This window comes from Tyto alba, unplaced genomic scaffold (assembly GCF_018691265.1).
Source record: "Tyto alba isolate M040663 unplaced genomic scaffold, T.alba_DEE_v4.0 Super-Scaffold_2, whole genome shotgun sequence".
Lineage (NCBI taxonomy): Eukaryota > Metazoa > Chordata > Aves > Strigiformes > Tytonidae > Tyto > Tyto alba.
Window position 1 is genome coordinate 15,938,391 of NW_024881282.1, and position 14,326 is coordinate 15,952,716.

At 37.4% G+C, this 14,326-nt stretch overlaps 1 protein-coding gene across 5 annotated transcripts in view; it reads right to left on the minus strand.

Annotated features, from left to right (window-relative positions):
- PDGFD (platelet derived growth factor D) overlaps positions 1-14,326 on the minus strand; it is a 142,556-nt gene that overhangs the window by 21,727 nt on the left and 106,503 nt on the right. For 4 of the 5 annotated variants that reach the window (XM_042793066.1, XM_042793064.1, XM_042793065.1 and 1 more), the window contains 2 exons: positions 9,399-9,458; positions 4,547-4,748 (listed from right to left, as the gene is read on the minus strand). In XM_042793066.1, coding sequence (XP_042649000.1) covers positions 4,547-4,748; positions 9,399-9,458 — 262 coding nt within the window. The remainder of the gene's footprint in view (positions 1-4,546; positions 4,749-9,398; positions 9,459-14,326) is intronic. The other variant, XM_042793067.1, reaches the window with a different exon arrangement.

The window sequence follows — 14,326 nt, forward strand, 5'->3', positions numbered from 1 at the left end:
GAAGAAATACCCTTTTTTTTTTTTTAAGCACAGGGAATACTTTAAATTAGCAGTTATTTGAGAAGGTATTCCTTCTACTTGGAATATTCACATTTGCCATGAATGAGTGGGCATTGAGCATTTGTGTTACCTGCGTTCCCTGTTTGGTGCACTGAAACTTGCTAGCAGACATCCCAGAACCTTTCAAGGAAGAGTACACGGACATTTGCAGTACTTTATTGGGCACTGTTTGCAACCCCCTGAGAAATTACATTCCTGAGTTAAAATTATACCTTCTTGCTAGATCATTGTAAGTAGCGACAATTAAAAACTATTGTTAAGGGCATGGTGAAACTTGACTGATCTTGGGAACCCATTTGGCAATGGACAGCAGAAACACTCCATGAAGACTTGTGGTCTTGTCTCACTAGCCCCCCGTCTAGAGAGTAGTGTGGCTATACCAGCAAGTGATTATTTATTTAACTTGTAAAACTGTCATTGCAGACAGATGTTATTGCAAGAATGTCCCACCTGTTTAGTTTCTTCTGATAGCCAAGGGCTTCTTGCATACTATTTCCAAAAAAGGAAAATGAACTCAGAGGTGTGTGTAGTCTTGTTAATTACCTGAATGTATCTATCTATATGTGTTCCTGCTTCCTAGATTTATTTGTGAAAAAAATCTGAAACATACCTTTTAAAGATGATCCCTTACTCTTGGTACAATACAATAGACAATTAGATCTAATTCTGTGATGAGAAACAGTGAACTTTTTCTTTCTCCTTTCATTCTTCATTTGTACACAAGTAGAGGTCTTTTTTAAATGATAAAGCCTTTTTCAAACTTCAGAGTGAAGAACAAAAGATGAATGCAAACAAGCATGTGGAAAAAGTTAAATAATGTTTAATTGATGTTTGGATCTGTTTACAATAGTATCTCTGAGGAGCTCTTCTAATATTATCAAGCAGATACATTGAAGCTTTCAAAAATTTAAACTGTAAGATGAAGATGTCAACTTTCAAATATGCCTGGATGCTCTTTATGACTTTCTAAAAGAATAGAAATCTATTAGTCTAGAAGTTCAACATAATTGTAGAGTATGGCTGTTTTCTTTTTAATCTACCTGTGCTCTTGCTAAGAACAGTATTAAAAAACCCAATAGCCAGTGATATCCTTTTAGAGATACTTTATATTTCTAATAGCTAAATTACCATGACACTGAGGTCAGCTACAACATATTACAGCAATGCAAAAGGAATTATTTTAAAGGATATGCTTTATTTCGTATGACCGTTTTTTTTCCTAATAGTTCAGGATGAGCTTAAGGCTGAATATTCATATTTTCAGAGTTTCTAAAATTCAGCAGTGGCTAGCAAAGTTTTTTGAATATATTTACAACTGCTGCAAAGGTCATCTGAAACATCTGCTTGTCATATTTTCATATAGGCGGTGCACACTGTAGTTTATACAAGGCCTCTCATCTAAGGATTTTGAAAATGTGAATGTTTTTCTTCCCCCTTCTTTTCTGTCATTTTCTGCCAGTCTGAGTTTCACTGCAATTCTATTGTTAACTTTTACTGGAGTGGTTAACAGCAAACCTCACTGAACATATGTAGAATTAAATTTCAAACTTCATGTGGTTATTAGTGAGGTACACTTGATACCAATATCTCACTTCAATAGCATAAATAGAAAGAAATGCATTTAACTCAATAGAGATGCATCAGTGTTGTAGAGGTGTGAGATCAGATTTTGTAGATGGAGTGGGGTTATCATACACATAGATTGAATCAACATACTCTTCATCTTTAGGGATCTTGCAGAAGGTATCCAGAGAGAGATTGACCTGCATATGTGTATATTGAGGTCTACAAATATATGATGGAAGGGAGTAAAGAAGATGGAAACAGAGTCTTCTCTGAAAAGACAAGAGGTACTGGACTCAAATTGTAACATAGGAATACCTATTTAAATGTTAAACCCCCCCTGACATTTATCACATACCCCTGTTATCAGAACTAGTATTCAGCAACACCACATCTTAGAGCTCAATTTTGTGGCACAATTTGGTATGGGCAGAGAATTGGATAGGAGCAAAATCATTAGTGATTAATTTATACCATTTATGTGACTTGTTCTGAAAATGCTTTGAAAGATAGGCCCAGATTATATCAAATTGTTCTTATCTGCCTCAGGGCTGTTCTAACTGAGGGTAAAAAAACAAACTAACAAACAAACAAAAAATGAGCTGGAAGCAGAAACAGATAGGTATCTGAGATAAATGATGATATAATCTATTGCTCTCTGCTGCAAGGTTATCCCAGTGCCTGTAAACATTCCTCAGAGATCCACAGTGTCTGTGTTTAAAAGTCACCAAGCTTTTCTAATTTAAGGACTTGTTAGAGCTATTCCCTACTCCTGATATCATCCAATAACAAGCCTTTAATCTTGTCAGAAGTTTATGACTAAGTAAAAATACTTAACTGAAATTTTTTAAAGATTTGATTGTGGTGAGGTACTTTTGTCCAGAGAGCTGCTAATAGTCAGGGAATTTGGCTTTTAGTTTGAAGACAAAAGAAAAGCTGTCATAAAACTTTTTTTCTTATTCCTGTAACCAAATCAACAACAAAAAATTCCTATTAAAATAAATCAAGTGTTAAAATAATAACTGGAAAAATCTTTATGTTTTTTTTTTTTACAGTGTTTTATTATGAAAGAAGCTGAATTACACTTATACTAAATGGAGAAGCCTTTATGCATCTGAATTTTCCAAGCAATAACAGATCAAATTGATACCTCTAGCCTACATGCTCAACACCAATAAAGCAGCAAATACTATTTTATACATATGTGGTCATTTAAATATATGGGGTACTAGGCCATATATGATCTGAGAATCAAATGAAATCTGGAGAGCAGAACCAGTACAGGATCCAGGTTTCTAATCAGCTTTTATTAAAATCAAACCAGATCCTTTATTTCTTTAATATACATGTCTATCCGTGCCAAATTAATCCTGGGAATAAGGGACACAACAGATCATGTTTCACAGACGCCTAAATGAGATCAAACTGATCTCAGAAGTGATGCAGTTAGGTGATGTTTTTCAAAAAAACATGGGCTGCTGTGGTTGCCTGAAATTTCTGATGTGCCAATAGGGAACAAAGTAAAGGGGTTCAATTTTCACTGGATGGCTGCTCAGGACTTTATTTCAGATTCCATTGAAGTGGTGAGCCCAAAAACAGACATGGCCAACAAGTCTTGGAAACTACGCCAAGTTGGCTGCACATCTAATACATTATACACACCTGAGGTCATTCTCCTGCACAAAGGTCAACAGCCATGGGACAGCCGACATCCCTACTGCTTATCTCTTACTCTCTAAGACAAGATGGCCATGTGCAAACTACCCACCAGGAATGGCAGCTGGCCTCTGACAACCCCTGGCTCATAACCAGCAATGACCTGGGAGAATGACACCTGGCCTAGGCCAAAACTAAGCAGACACTAGGCTGACAACTTAGCAATACGGTGACTGGACTTCAGGGCCTGGGAACACTCCTTGACACTATCTTCCCTAATGCACATGCAGCCTATCTATCCCTTTTAAGATCAAAGCCTCATCATTTGATGGCAAGTAAGTTACAAACACAGAATTAAAATCCTCTCTCCCTTTATAAAGAAGTTATAAAGAAGAATGCATATTAATATATAACTTGGAAATGGAAGACAATATCAACAAGAGAACTCAGATAAAATATTTCACTCCAGATCTGATGTAAAAACTACAATTGTCATCTTGGAGAACCCTAACAGACCTCCTAGATCTGTACCTGCACATAAAGGGCAATTTCATCACCCTGTTCAGTGCACAGTTACCCCAGAGCACGAGTGTCTCTTCTAAATAGTGTTTCTTTGTCACTATGGGTTTGTACTGCTAGCTTAACATCCCTTTGCTTTACCACTTGGCGAATGATTTGAACCAACAGAAGGAAACAAGAAATATAACCCAGAAGTGTGTGCTTTGCTCAATTACAGACAAAGATGTTAAACCATAATAATGTTCCTCGCCAACATAATGAAAAACAGTGAGACGTTCACATCCTAAAAAAACAGCTGCACATACAGGTGTCTGCACCAGATGCTTCCCTAAGCACAATGTGATAAAAGTGATTATTCCTCACTCAACGGAGAAAAATCCCTAAGCAGAGTATTTAAGGAGGATGATACTGCAGGTAATTAGGAGCCCCATGCCTTACACACAAACAATGTTTAAGAGGGTGAAGCTGAGAACCATCTGTCCTTTACACATGGGCCTATATTTTATTTGTGAATTCATCATAATGATGGGCAGCTTTCAGTCTGATTTCTCAGGCGAGATCCTGTTCAATCAGAAAATTATTAAGGATTTAATGACTTATCTCTGATTTTAATAGGTGGTACCTTGCCCTGTGACTCTAACAGGAACACAGGCACCAGAATCTAATATCTGACCAATGGACATTTCTATGCAGAGTGAAAGAGTATTCTGGTCTTGCCCCAAAGTATGTATACAGTGTCTTTTCCTACCTTTGGACTTCCTGTCATGGTAGCTCCTGCCTCGATAATGGTGGCCATTGTCTGTGTACAAATTCTCAAGATCTTCTTGCCAGGAGTCTGGGTTAAAGTGTTTGAGCAGATCCTCCACTGTGTCAAATGCAGCAATGGTCTGATCCAGTGCTTCTGCCGTGAGCGTAGGGTCAGTCACTGATGGAGAGGGATAGGATACCCCCTAAGAGTGACATACATCTCAGTGTACTTGGAATAAATTACAGCACCACTTAAAACAATTGAAAACAGTTATGGAGAAACTTGTCTCATTATTGAATGAAACAGCTACTATGGGCCATCTTTTGAAGTTCTTAGCTGGGCTAGGCTTTGTTATGCCTGTGTTTACTTTTTGCAAGGAGAAGACACACCAAGAAATTCCCAAGCAAATCCCGGAGAAGATGCAGTGAGTGGAAGCACTGCCATTGCTGGATGGTCAACATGCACACCGACTCCTCAAACGGGATGACGGTTTGCAGGCATACAAAGAGGTAATGGAAACGTCTTTTGAAACCCGTGATGGCCATGATCACAGAATGGAGTTGCCTTGTAGTGCTGGGGTGGTGCCTTCACAGCTCTGTTGGTAAATCCAGGCATATCGGAAACCACAGTACAGAAAGACAAATGCAACAAGTCCACTAGACTGTCTTTCTTTCCCTGGTCATTTTGGACAACAAATTTGGCTTGGTTAAAGACTTGAAAAGATGGCCTTTTATTCCCAAGAATTAAATGTATTATGAAACACTGATGAATGCCAATTCTCCCACCCTTTTATCAAAAATACAAGCTACTAAGCAAATGAGGAAAAATGTGATATTTGGATCTCAGTAATGTAACAATGAATACTGAGATTACCAACATAGTTATGTCCTCACAACTGTATCATAATACCAAATGGAATATTATTTCCCACCAGGAAGGACAAAGTATTATTTTCTGAGCATATCTGGTTTCCACTGAACTTGTGGCACAACATGACTTTGACAGAAAGATTGCAGCAATTTCATTTTTACTGGAGAGGACTTTAAACTGTTGAAATAATTGTTATTTAGAATCACAATATTCATTACCTCAGTATCACTTTTTCCCTTGTCCAAGCATGAAGCCTGATAGTATGTGTAAAATATGTGCAAGAAAAACAATTAATGCAGATCTCTTACTTTCTTAAGGACCACAGTCAAAATACCTGATTTTGTACAACAAGAAGCATAATATAGCACAAGAATTGTTTGGATTTTGGTTTTATAGGTTAAAACATTGGGGGAAAAACCCTAGAAGCCGTATTCCGTCTTGAAAACCCAGCCCTGAAGTAACTAAGTGGAAATATGCCATTTAAAATTAATGGCTCCCCAACATAATATTTTTGCCTCATCTCCCAAGTAAATGCATGTTAAACTATTAATCTTTGTGATTAACTTTACTCAGTTGTATAGTAATGGAAAGGTCAACTCATTTGAGTAAAGTTACTCACTTGTTTGCAGGATTGTATCCTTCAATGCTTGCTAAAATAGTTTTAAGGTATGTATGTCTTCTAAAATAAAACATTTGTCTTCAATGGTGACTTATATCACAAAATTAACAATCCTTGATATTTTACTGCATATGTTTGCTGAAAGTACAGACAAACTAAATTATTAAATAGAAGAAAGAGAAGAAATAGAAAACATTACAATAGTTCAGTCAAGAAGCCATAGCTGTGCTTTACTGCTTACCACCAACAGCACAAGAATTTTCAGAGGGCCCACTTGTGACCGCAATGCCTCTGCGATGCAGCACTACGTAAGACACTTTGCAGATGGCTGTAAAAATTCATGACCCACTAAAAGGGAAGGCATACCTCAGAGCATCTCTCCTGACTTCTAAGTGGCTTGGAATAGAGACCATCAGAGAGACGGAAGCTCCAGGAGTTGAAAAGCTCACGCCAGCAAAGTGAACACAGCATTGTTATCTAAAACAATACTGCAGGAGAGACTGCTGTGGGCGGGCATCACACAGTTTGCTAACCCTGTCTTTGAGGTTACAAAAGAAAAATGCACACAAATGCTACTTGCTTACTGAAGAGAGCTCATGGCTCATCTGTGACCGCAGATCAACAGGGAAACATCAGTCCCCGACTACCTTTCAAAAGTGAGGGAGATAGTGCAAGATGCTAAAGAAACAGCAGCATAAAATCCAGGCCATAGGTGTGTGGCCTAGATGATGCAAGAGGTTTTTTCACGTGTTTAACTGTGCATTTCATTACAGAACTGCAGGTCAGGCTGTGAATTTGCAGGGCATTTCAAACTCATACAGGCAGCAGGGATTCCCCATTTTCTTCTCATATAAAAGCTCCTACTCAAAAGATTTGTGCAACATCGTTCACACACAGAAGAAAGCTTAAGTTTTTCTCAGTGACAGCCAAGTCAAGAGAAATTATTTCAACAGCTCAGATAACCTACTGGCAGCAACATCATACGACAGGCCCAAAAGTAACTTCAGAGCTGCCAACCCAACTGCCTCTCTTTTCTCCTGCCAAGAATGAGGCGCTAGCTTTAGAAGAGCTTGTGCTTGTCGTAATCTGGCTTCCAAGATCATATCCAAAGAGAGGGAAAAAGGAAGAGTGAAATGTAAGAAGCAATGAAGAGCAAAGATTTTCCACATTATGTATCTCTTCTATGTTTCTTAAAAACACTGAACACTTTTTAATTTCATGGGACACAAAGGCATCTTTTTTTGTCAGTGGTCTTACACTTAATTTCTGTTCCCCCATTCTTTCCTATTTTCTATCAGTATGTGAAGTTGACAGGCATTTCAGTGTGCACCACAGTTGTTTGTTGGTCATAACATTACTTCAGAAATAATGGAAACTAACCTAATAAGGAGTGATTTTTTTTTTGCTTTTTTCTGACTTGGTCATATTGGGCTAAGGGCAGAAGTATTGGGTTTTGCTTTCTGAAACAAAATATGACTCTGTGATACGGCCTCAGACAAGGAAGACAGAATTTGCTTACTATCAGATTTTCATTCTGAGAGTTGTAATGTACCCAGACCCTAAAATGAGTCTTTGGGTTGTCTGTTGGTTTGAGGAGCAGGACTTAGATCTGCCATGCTAACTGAGTATCAGCAGAACAGTATGTCATCTTGTTGGCAATTGACAGGTCTGAATTTGTCCTCCTGCCCCTCAGGACCACAGCAGAATCCATGAACCTTTCTCTCCTGAAGAATTCAGATGTCCTCAGACTTTTTCCTTAGTGCCTTTGGGAAAAATTCATTATGTCCCTGCCTTATTTTCCCTGAGGACAAGAGAGGGCTGGTGGGTGCAATGCATGTCCAGTGGAAAAAGGTATGTTTTATTAGGGGGTGGCATGCGAACACCAATGAAACTGGGGTTCTGCTACTGGTTTAGTGTAGGTTTCCATGTGTGTGATCTTGATCATGAGCTTGCAACTTGTAATATTTGTACTGAACTTCCCTACCTGTAACACACTAACAACAACTTTTCTGAAACAAATAGATATGAAAGATAAATAAACTTTTTTTTTTTTTTTCAGTATGAAAAGAATACTGGATTATTGCTTGGCATACTGTGATCCTTACAATGCTAAGGAGGATAACTAACATAGAATTTACCATAATCTTGATCTCATTTTCATAGTTACCTGATGAGGGAGCCCTAGGCCTACATTTTCAAGTATCAGCTTGGCATATTTTTAAACAAAATATTCTATTACATAGATTTTTTTCCAACCCCATATTAGAATGAAAAATGGTGTTTATGTCTTTCAGTAAAACAGTGCTTTAGCATCTCCTACTTGGCACATCCAGTAGATCTCAACCCTGCTAACATTACTACTCAGGACTTTCAGCACAATTAGTTCAAGGCTATCAATGAATGCATCATATCATGAAGAACAAGTGGCATTGCAAACTCAAGGGTAAACACAAGTGGGATTGGCTTTTAATAGGCTTCCTTTTCTAATTTTGGCAATACAGAATTTTCTCTCTACTCACTGCCTGGTTTGGACACTAATTAGTAGAATTTACCCATATTTTATTTTCTGCTCTTCCACTGGCAACTCCTGGCAGCTACTGTAGCAAATGTGCCATCACTAAACCCTCTTCCATGAATGCTCCAAACATTGGTCTCAAGTCTGCTTTGAGTGCTTATTCTCGTCTTGTGTTTTAAGAGGAGTTTACAAGAGCTGTGACATGGCGCTGACCAGCACCGAAGAGAACTGCCCACATTATAAATTCTGTTGTCACATTGCCATTCCCCAGTATTTAACTTGGGAAATGAAAGAGAGGACAGATTTTTGGCCAATAACACAAATCACATGTAATGAAGAGAAAAATAAAATTTTGGACTGGATTAACTGTTTTCCTTCTTTCTTTTTTTTTTTTCTTTTTCCAAGTTGTATTTCACTGCTGAATATGGAGGTGTCAGATATAATATTTGTTTATAAACACTTAAAAAAGTGTCAGTATTGACAATGAAAAGCTAGATCCATTTTCCTGCCAGCCTGTTTTAAATATAGTCTTCTATTTAGGTCAAGACATTTTGCAATTGAAAATTGTAATGAGTTTGTATCTTGCATTTCATCTTGGCAGAACGAGTTTGAAAGCAAGAAATGTTTCCCAATGGCTATCTCATGTGGTTACAACAGCTGAGGGCATATCCTGAATCTTTTCTCCTTAAAAACACACTGGTTGACTCCAGTATGAGTTGGATAAACACTTATTTAATCCTCTGCCAAAGGTGAATACATGGTTTCTCTGTGCAGGTGCCATTATAGTGAGTTGGATTCAAGACACCCTATCTATCCATCCATGGGCAATATAGTAACAAATTACTTACTGAGACAGAGCTTGTGACTGACTCCCAGTTGGTTTCTGAGGCTGCATGCTGGAAATCATCCTAAGGGGAAAAACCCACAGGAAAAATCACCATTAAGGCAATGTCCTAAATTAACTGCAGTACCTAAAAAATGTCTCAGCATTCAACATCTGTCACCTTTTTCAACCCTCTTTAATGCAACAGGCCCTTGTCATGTGTCATTCCTTAATTATGCTACTTCCATTCAGGTTCCTCCCTTTTTATTATATTTATATATATATATATATTATATTTAATCATAAACTAGCTTCTTGTGAGCTTGCTGGGGCAAGAATAGGTATTATTATTATTTGTAATATGATATATGCTGCTTTGCATAGCAGGACCTAATCTAGTCAAGGCCATTACATTTATCCCCCAACACAAATATTAAACACCACCTCTGTATGTATACAATCAAATGCTGTTCCCCAAACTGATCTATTCTGGAAAGAATGTGGACATGCTAACACCCTGGTCTACTTAGCCAAGGTGAAAAGCAGGGTAATCTAATCCATTTGCAATGTAGCCCTAACATGACTGTACTGCTTTTGGTGTCTGAACAGGTTTCACTCACCCATGCAGAGTGCTGAATGGCACTGTCCTTTACATCAGAAAACACAGCCACAGTACATTCACATTAGAAGTGTCATTGTATAAAACCTCTAGGCATCGATGATTAATTTGAGCACAGGGATGGGATTCATCTCATCTACCTTTGGACATCTACGAAGTAAACATCTAAGCTAGTCACTCTTATTCCCATTTTCAGTCAACTAAAACTAGCATTTTTAGGGTGCAAATCATCTGATCTATTTTAGAAGCTTAATTTAGGATGACATTGCATCCTAAAAATGCATTTTTCTCTCCATTGTCTATAAAGGGAGCCTGGGAGGACTAGCTTAGATACAGATGTCAAAATTGTAGATATTGACATGTGGTCACCTGAATCCCAATCCACTTGTCTGATGAGTAATGGGCAATCATTACTTAAATAATGAATAAGCCATTTCTTTAATCTTTTGGCAGTTTTACTCATTTCCAACTGGAATAATTAAACCGTGAAAAATGGAAAAATAGGCAGCATTACAGAATGGTTATTAAACACACACATGCAGTGAATAGCTAATGATCAGAATTAGTAGGCAGGTAAGGAAAGTGGACTGAAGTGACAGCATACCAAGATTTTAATTTCTAATAACAGAATTTACAATGAAAAGATTTAAAGAAGATGGATTGATGCCTAGGCTGACCATTCTACACTGACTCAGTATCTGCTATGCATTTTTTAAGTTGGCAACTGAAAGGGAAAATGGAAAGGTAGCTGCTCAGATGATGCTCTCTAGACTCAGTGCTGCATTGGACCACACATATATGCGTATATTCAATTATTTCTTATGAATGGAAAACAGAAAACTGATTACATAATCTGCTAATTCATCAATAAAATGGTCCTTTAGTCAAGAAGGAACAGAGCTGCTTTCAGATCCACACTCAATATACCTGGTATTTTAACGCTTTTCATTTGTTATAGAAAAATATTCAAAAGTCTCAATAGTCACATGATTGTTTATTCAATAATGTTATTGTTTCTTCTTCCTTAAAATGTTCCTTTCTCTCAAATTTGAGGCAGCAAAACTGTAGTGATTTCTTCAGTACTTAAGATTAGTAGAAGTCAAGAAACCTCATCACACTATAGGGTCACTAAGTGACCACTGAAACTACACTGAAAGGCTATTAAAATGTTAATAATTAAAGTGGCCATTTTATGCTAGAAATACAGAAGAAAAACATTATTAGTGAAATTTTTAATGCAGATTTTTTTTATAAACAGTAAAGAGATCTGCAAATCCTATGATCAGGTCATAAATAATTCAAGATCAGTGGGCTAGCTTGGCCAAATTCTCTACACATTTGGTTGCCCAGTTCTTGACAAGGCATGATTTAAAGTACATAAAAATGGATTTTAAAAGCTCATGGATCCTCTGGTAATGGTTGCCAGTTGCAAAACTTGGAAATCATTTCCTCTCTGTCATTAGCTTCCATTTAGCACTTCCAGAAAAAAAAGTGGCATTGAGTTCTGAGGCATTATTTTAAAACAGGAACAATTTGCCTCATTGAATGTCTGGAGAAGACAGTAGACAAGGAATAATTTTGTGTTTGAAGTGATGGTCCCCTTGTGTTATCTAATTGTAGATATCAAAACTGTTTCTTTAGTCTATGATTCTTTGAGATGGTTGATGCCAGGGAACCCCTCCAAAACCCTGAGATAGACATGTGTACCACCTGCTTCTTGGATCTCAAACCTGATGACTGCACATTTTGACTCTGTGATTATATTTCATCTGCATAAACTATTCACAACTATATGGCTTTGTTCCACCATCACTCAAGGCAGCTGCAGTCATTCTTGGCTTCTCAGAGCTTTCAACCTCTACAGTTTGAAGATTATTATTATCTACAGCTTCTGCTTGCAGCTATTTAAAGTAATAATATCAAAGTGGTTCTCATCATTATAAAACCCTCTCCTCCTTTCTCACCATTGTCCCTAGCAGAACCTGAAGGACAAATCTATTTTCAGTGCTACATATTCAACTCATACTACCTTGTTTACATGAATTTGCATATGATCACTTGGCTATTGTTTTCTTCATTACTTAAAATGACACTAAAACTTTTAGTTAAAACATAAAAAAAATATATACCTTTTTTAAACTGAATACTGGAGAAACAGGGTGGCAATAATTTGGCTACATCACCCTGACAACAGTGCTTTTATTTTTGCATGTGTGTCATGGCAACTTAACAACATTACATGAGACTTCAGCAAAGCATTGCATTAACTGTTCTACAAACAGAAAAAATACAGGCAAAACAACAGGGCTACTAATCACCTTCTGATAGTAGCTACTTTTATTGAAGAAAAACAACTTCTGTACCTCAACTTCCAAAATTACACCTCAGCAAGACAAATCCTGCGTCAGTCCTTAGAGTTAAATATGTATGGACATTGATATATTGTTCTTGGCTCTGTTTCAGACAAAGATAAGCTACTCTCTCCTTTGCAGACTGACTTTGTCTATAGCCTGTCTCCCACCACTGATCTCAAGTAAGTGACAAGGAGTCATGGGGAATAGTCTTTGCTTCACCTAGGGCTTTCACAAGTAGAGATCACAAAGCAAAATCACTGATATTAAGGATATATGAGACTGCAGAACCAGACAGCACTGTTTGCTGAGGAAGATGGTTTGCAGCCTAGAGGCAGAAAGAAAGGCATCAGAAAGACACCAGGGATGAGGCTGGGAAACTCGCCAGTTTGAGAAGCATGTTGTCCATGACTCGCTTTGCTGTACCACAAATATGGCAAAACATATGAATTCTCCCAGCCATGCTGAATTACTGCCTGGTCCTCAAATTAAAAGCAAGAAGTACTTTCTAACATTTCTGTGTTTTTTTCATATTTTACATACTTAATCACTGTAGGCCAGTCTTTTGTCATTTTGGTGCTTGACATCTATCATGCCTGATGCCTGGGATAGGCAACAAATGCCATAGAATGGGCACAACACACTGGCAGCTCTCTCCAGTGAAAAGAAGAAGCCCATATCTCTATAAACTCCTATATAGACTCTTTCTCCTAATCTGCAGGTCCCTGGGGTGATTGGATTAGGTTTGGTAAAAGATTGTTTATCTGCCAAAACAATCATAAACTATGGATAATAAAAGCTGAGACAATGCTCTCCACTTCAAGGAGTGGGAAAGGTTCACTAAAGAGTTGTGGTTAAGAAGAGCCCAGACAGCATCCTAGACTGATGTTTAGGGCCTACTGGTTTAATAATGTCTTCTCCTGGAGGAGAAACCTTCTCTGCTGTGACCTTGTCATGGGAATGGATGAGAAGTGAGGGGGAAAAGGTAAAAATGCAGGAATGTTCTTGGGGCAAGTAAACATGAGAAAGAGGAAGAAAGAAACAAACTGAGGAAAATCTAACACAGAGAATCTGAAAGTGTTGGGCTTTGTCTGTGATTACCTCATTTGTGGTATTTAGATGCCATACCTATAAATCATATAAAAGAAGCAGTTTCTAGAAATTTGCAGAACAGGGCTCAGAGATGTACTGAGACACAAAGCAAATTCTGCAAAACCAAATCAGAGGTCAAATGAGGCATGTTCAAAGAGGTCCAGTACAGAAACAAAAAGAAGCTGGGATCTCTCACTGGAATGTAAGAATTAGGGACTAGGCCAGTGGAAGGTCTCTAAGGAAATCCTAGGGTAAATTACAATTTGAAGAAAAAGAGATTAAATAATCCTAACATTTAAATTAAAAGAAGGAAATGCAGTGATATCTATATTGAGCAATAGTCAACATGCACCTAATTGCATTCAGAGCTGTTTGCAGACAGGTAGCTGATAAGCAGAAAAACTTCTAGCTAGTAGTAATAAATTATAATAATCTGGAAATAAATCTTTTTTTCTCTGTAACAATCAATACTACCAACATTTTCTCTGGTCATTGATTTTATACATATTACATTTTATATACAAAGTGATAGGTATTTCAAGCAAATAAACCCCAAACTCAGAACACACTGTGTAACAGCAACAGTGATAGATAAGTAACAGGCAAAAGAAAAGTCATTGTTCCATTCAAAAAAATGCTGTGATAAATACTCAAGTTTGGATACTTCCACTGATTAATTATAATTTCTCATGTAGCATTTTAGTATACTCCAATTTCTGTTCTTAAAGATAAATGAAAGCATAGAGATGTAGGCTTTAAAATGCCTTTTTCTTTTACCATACTTTCAATCCATCACATTGCTAGGTTTCATTTTCATATCAGAATGATATTTATTACCGCTTCTCCTAAGGATGCTGAAAGATATCTGTTTTCCTACAGCAGGCTACTCAC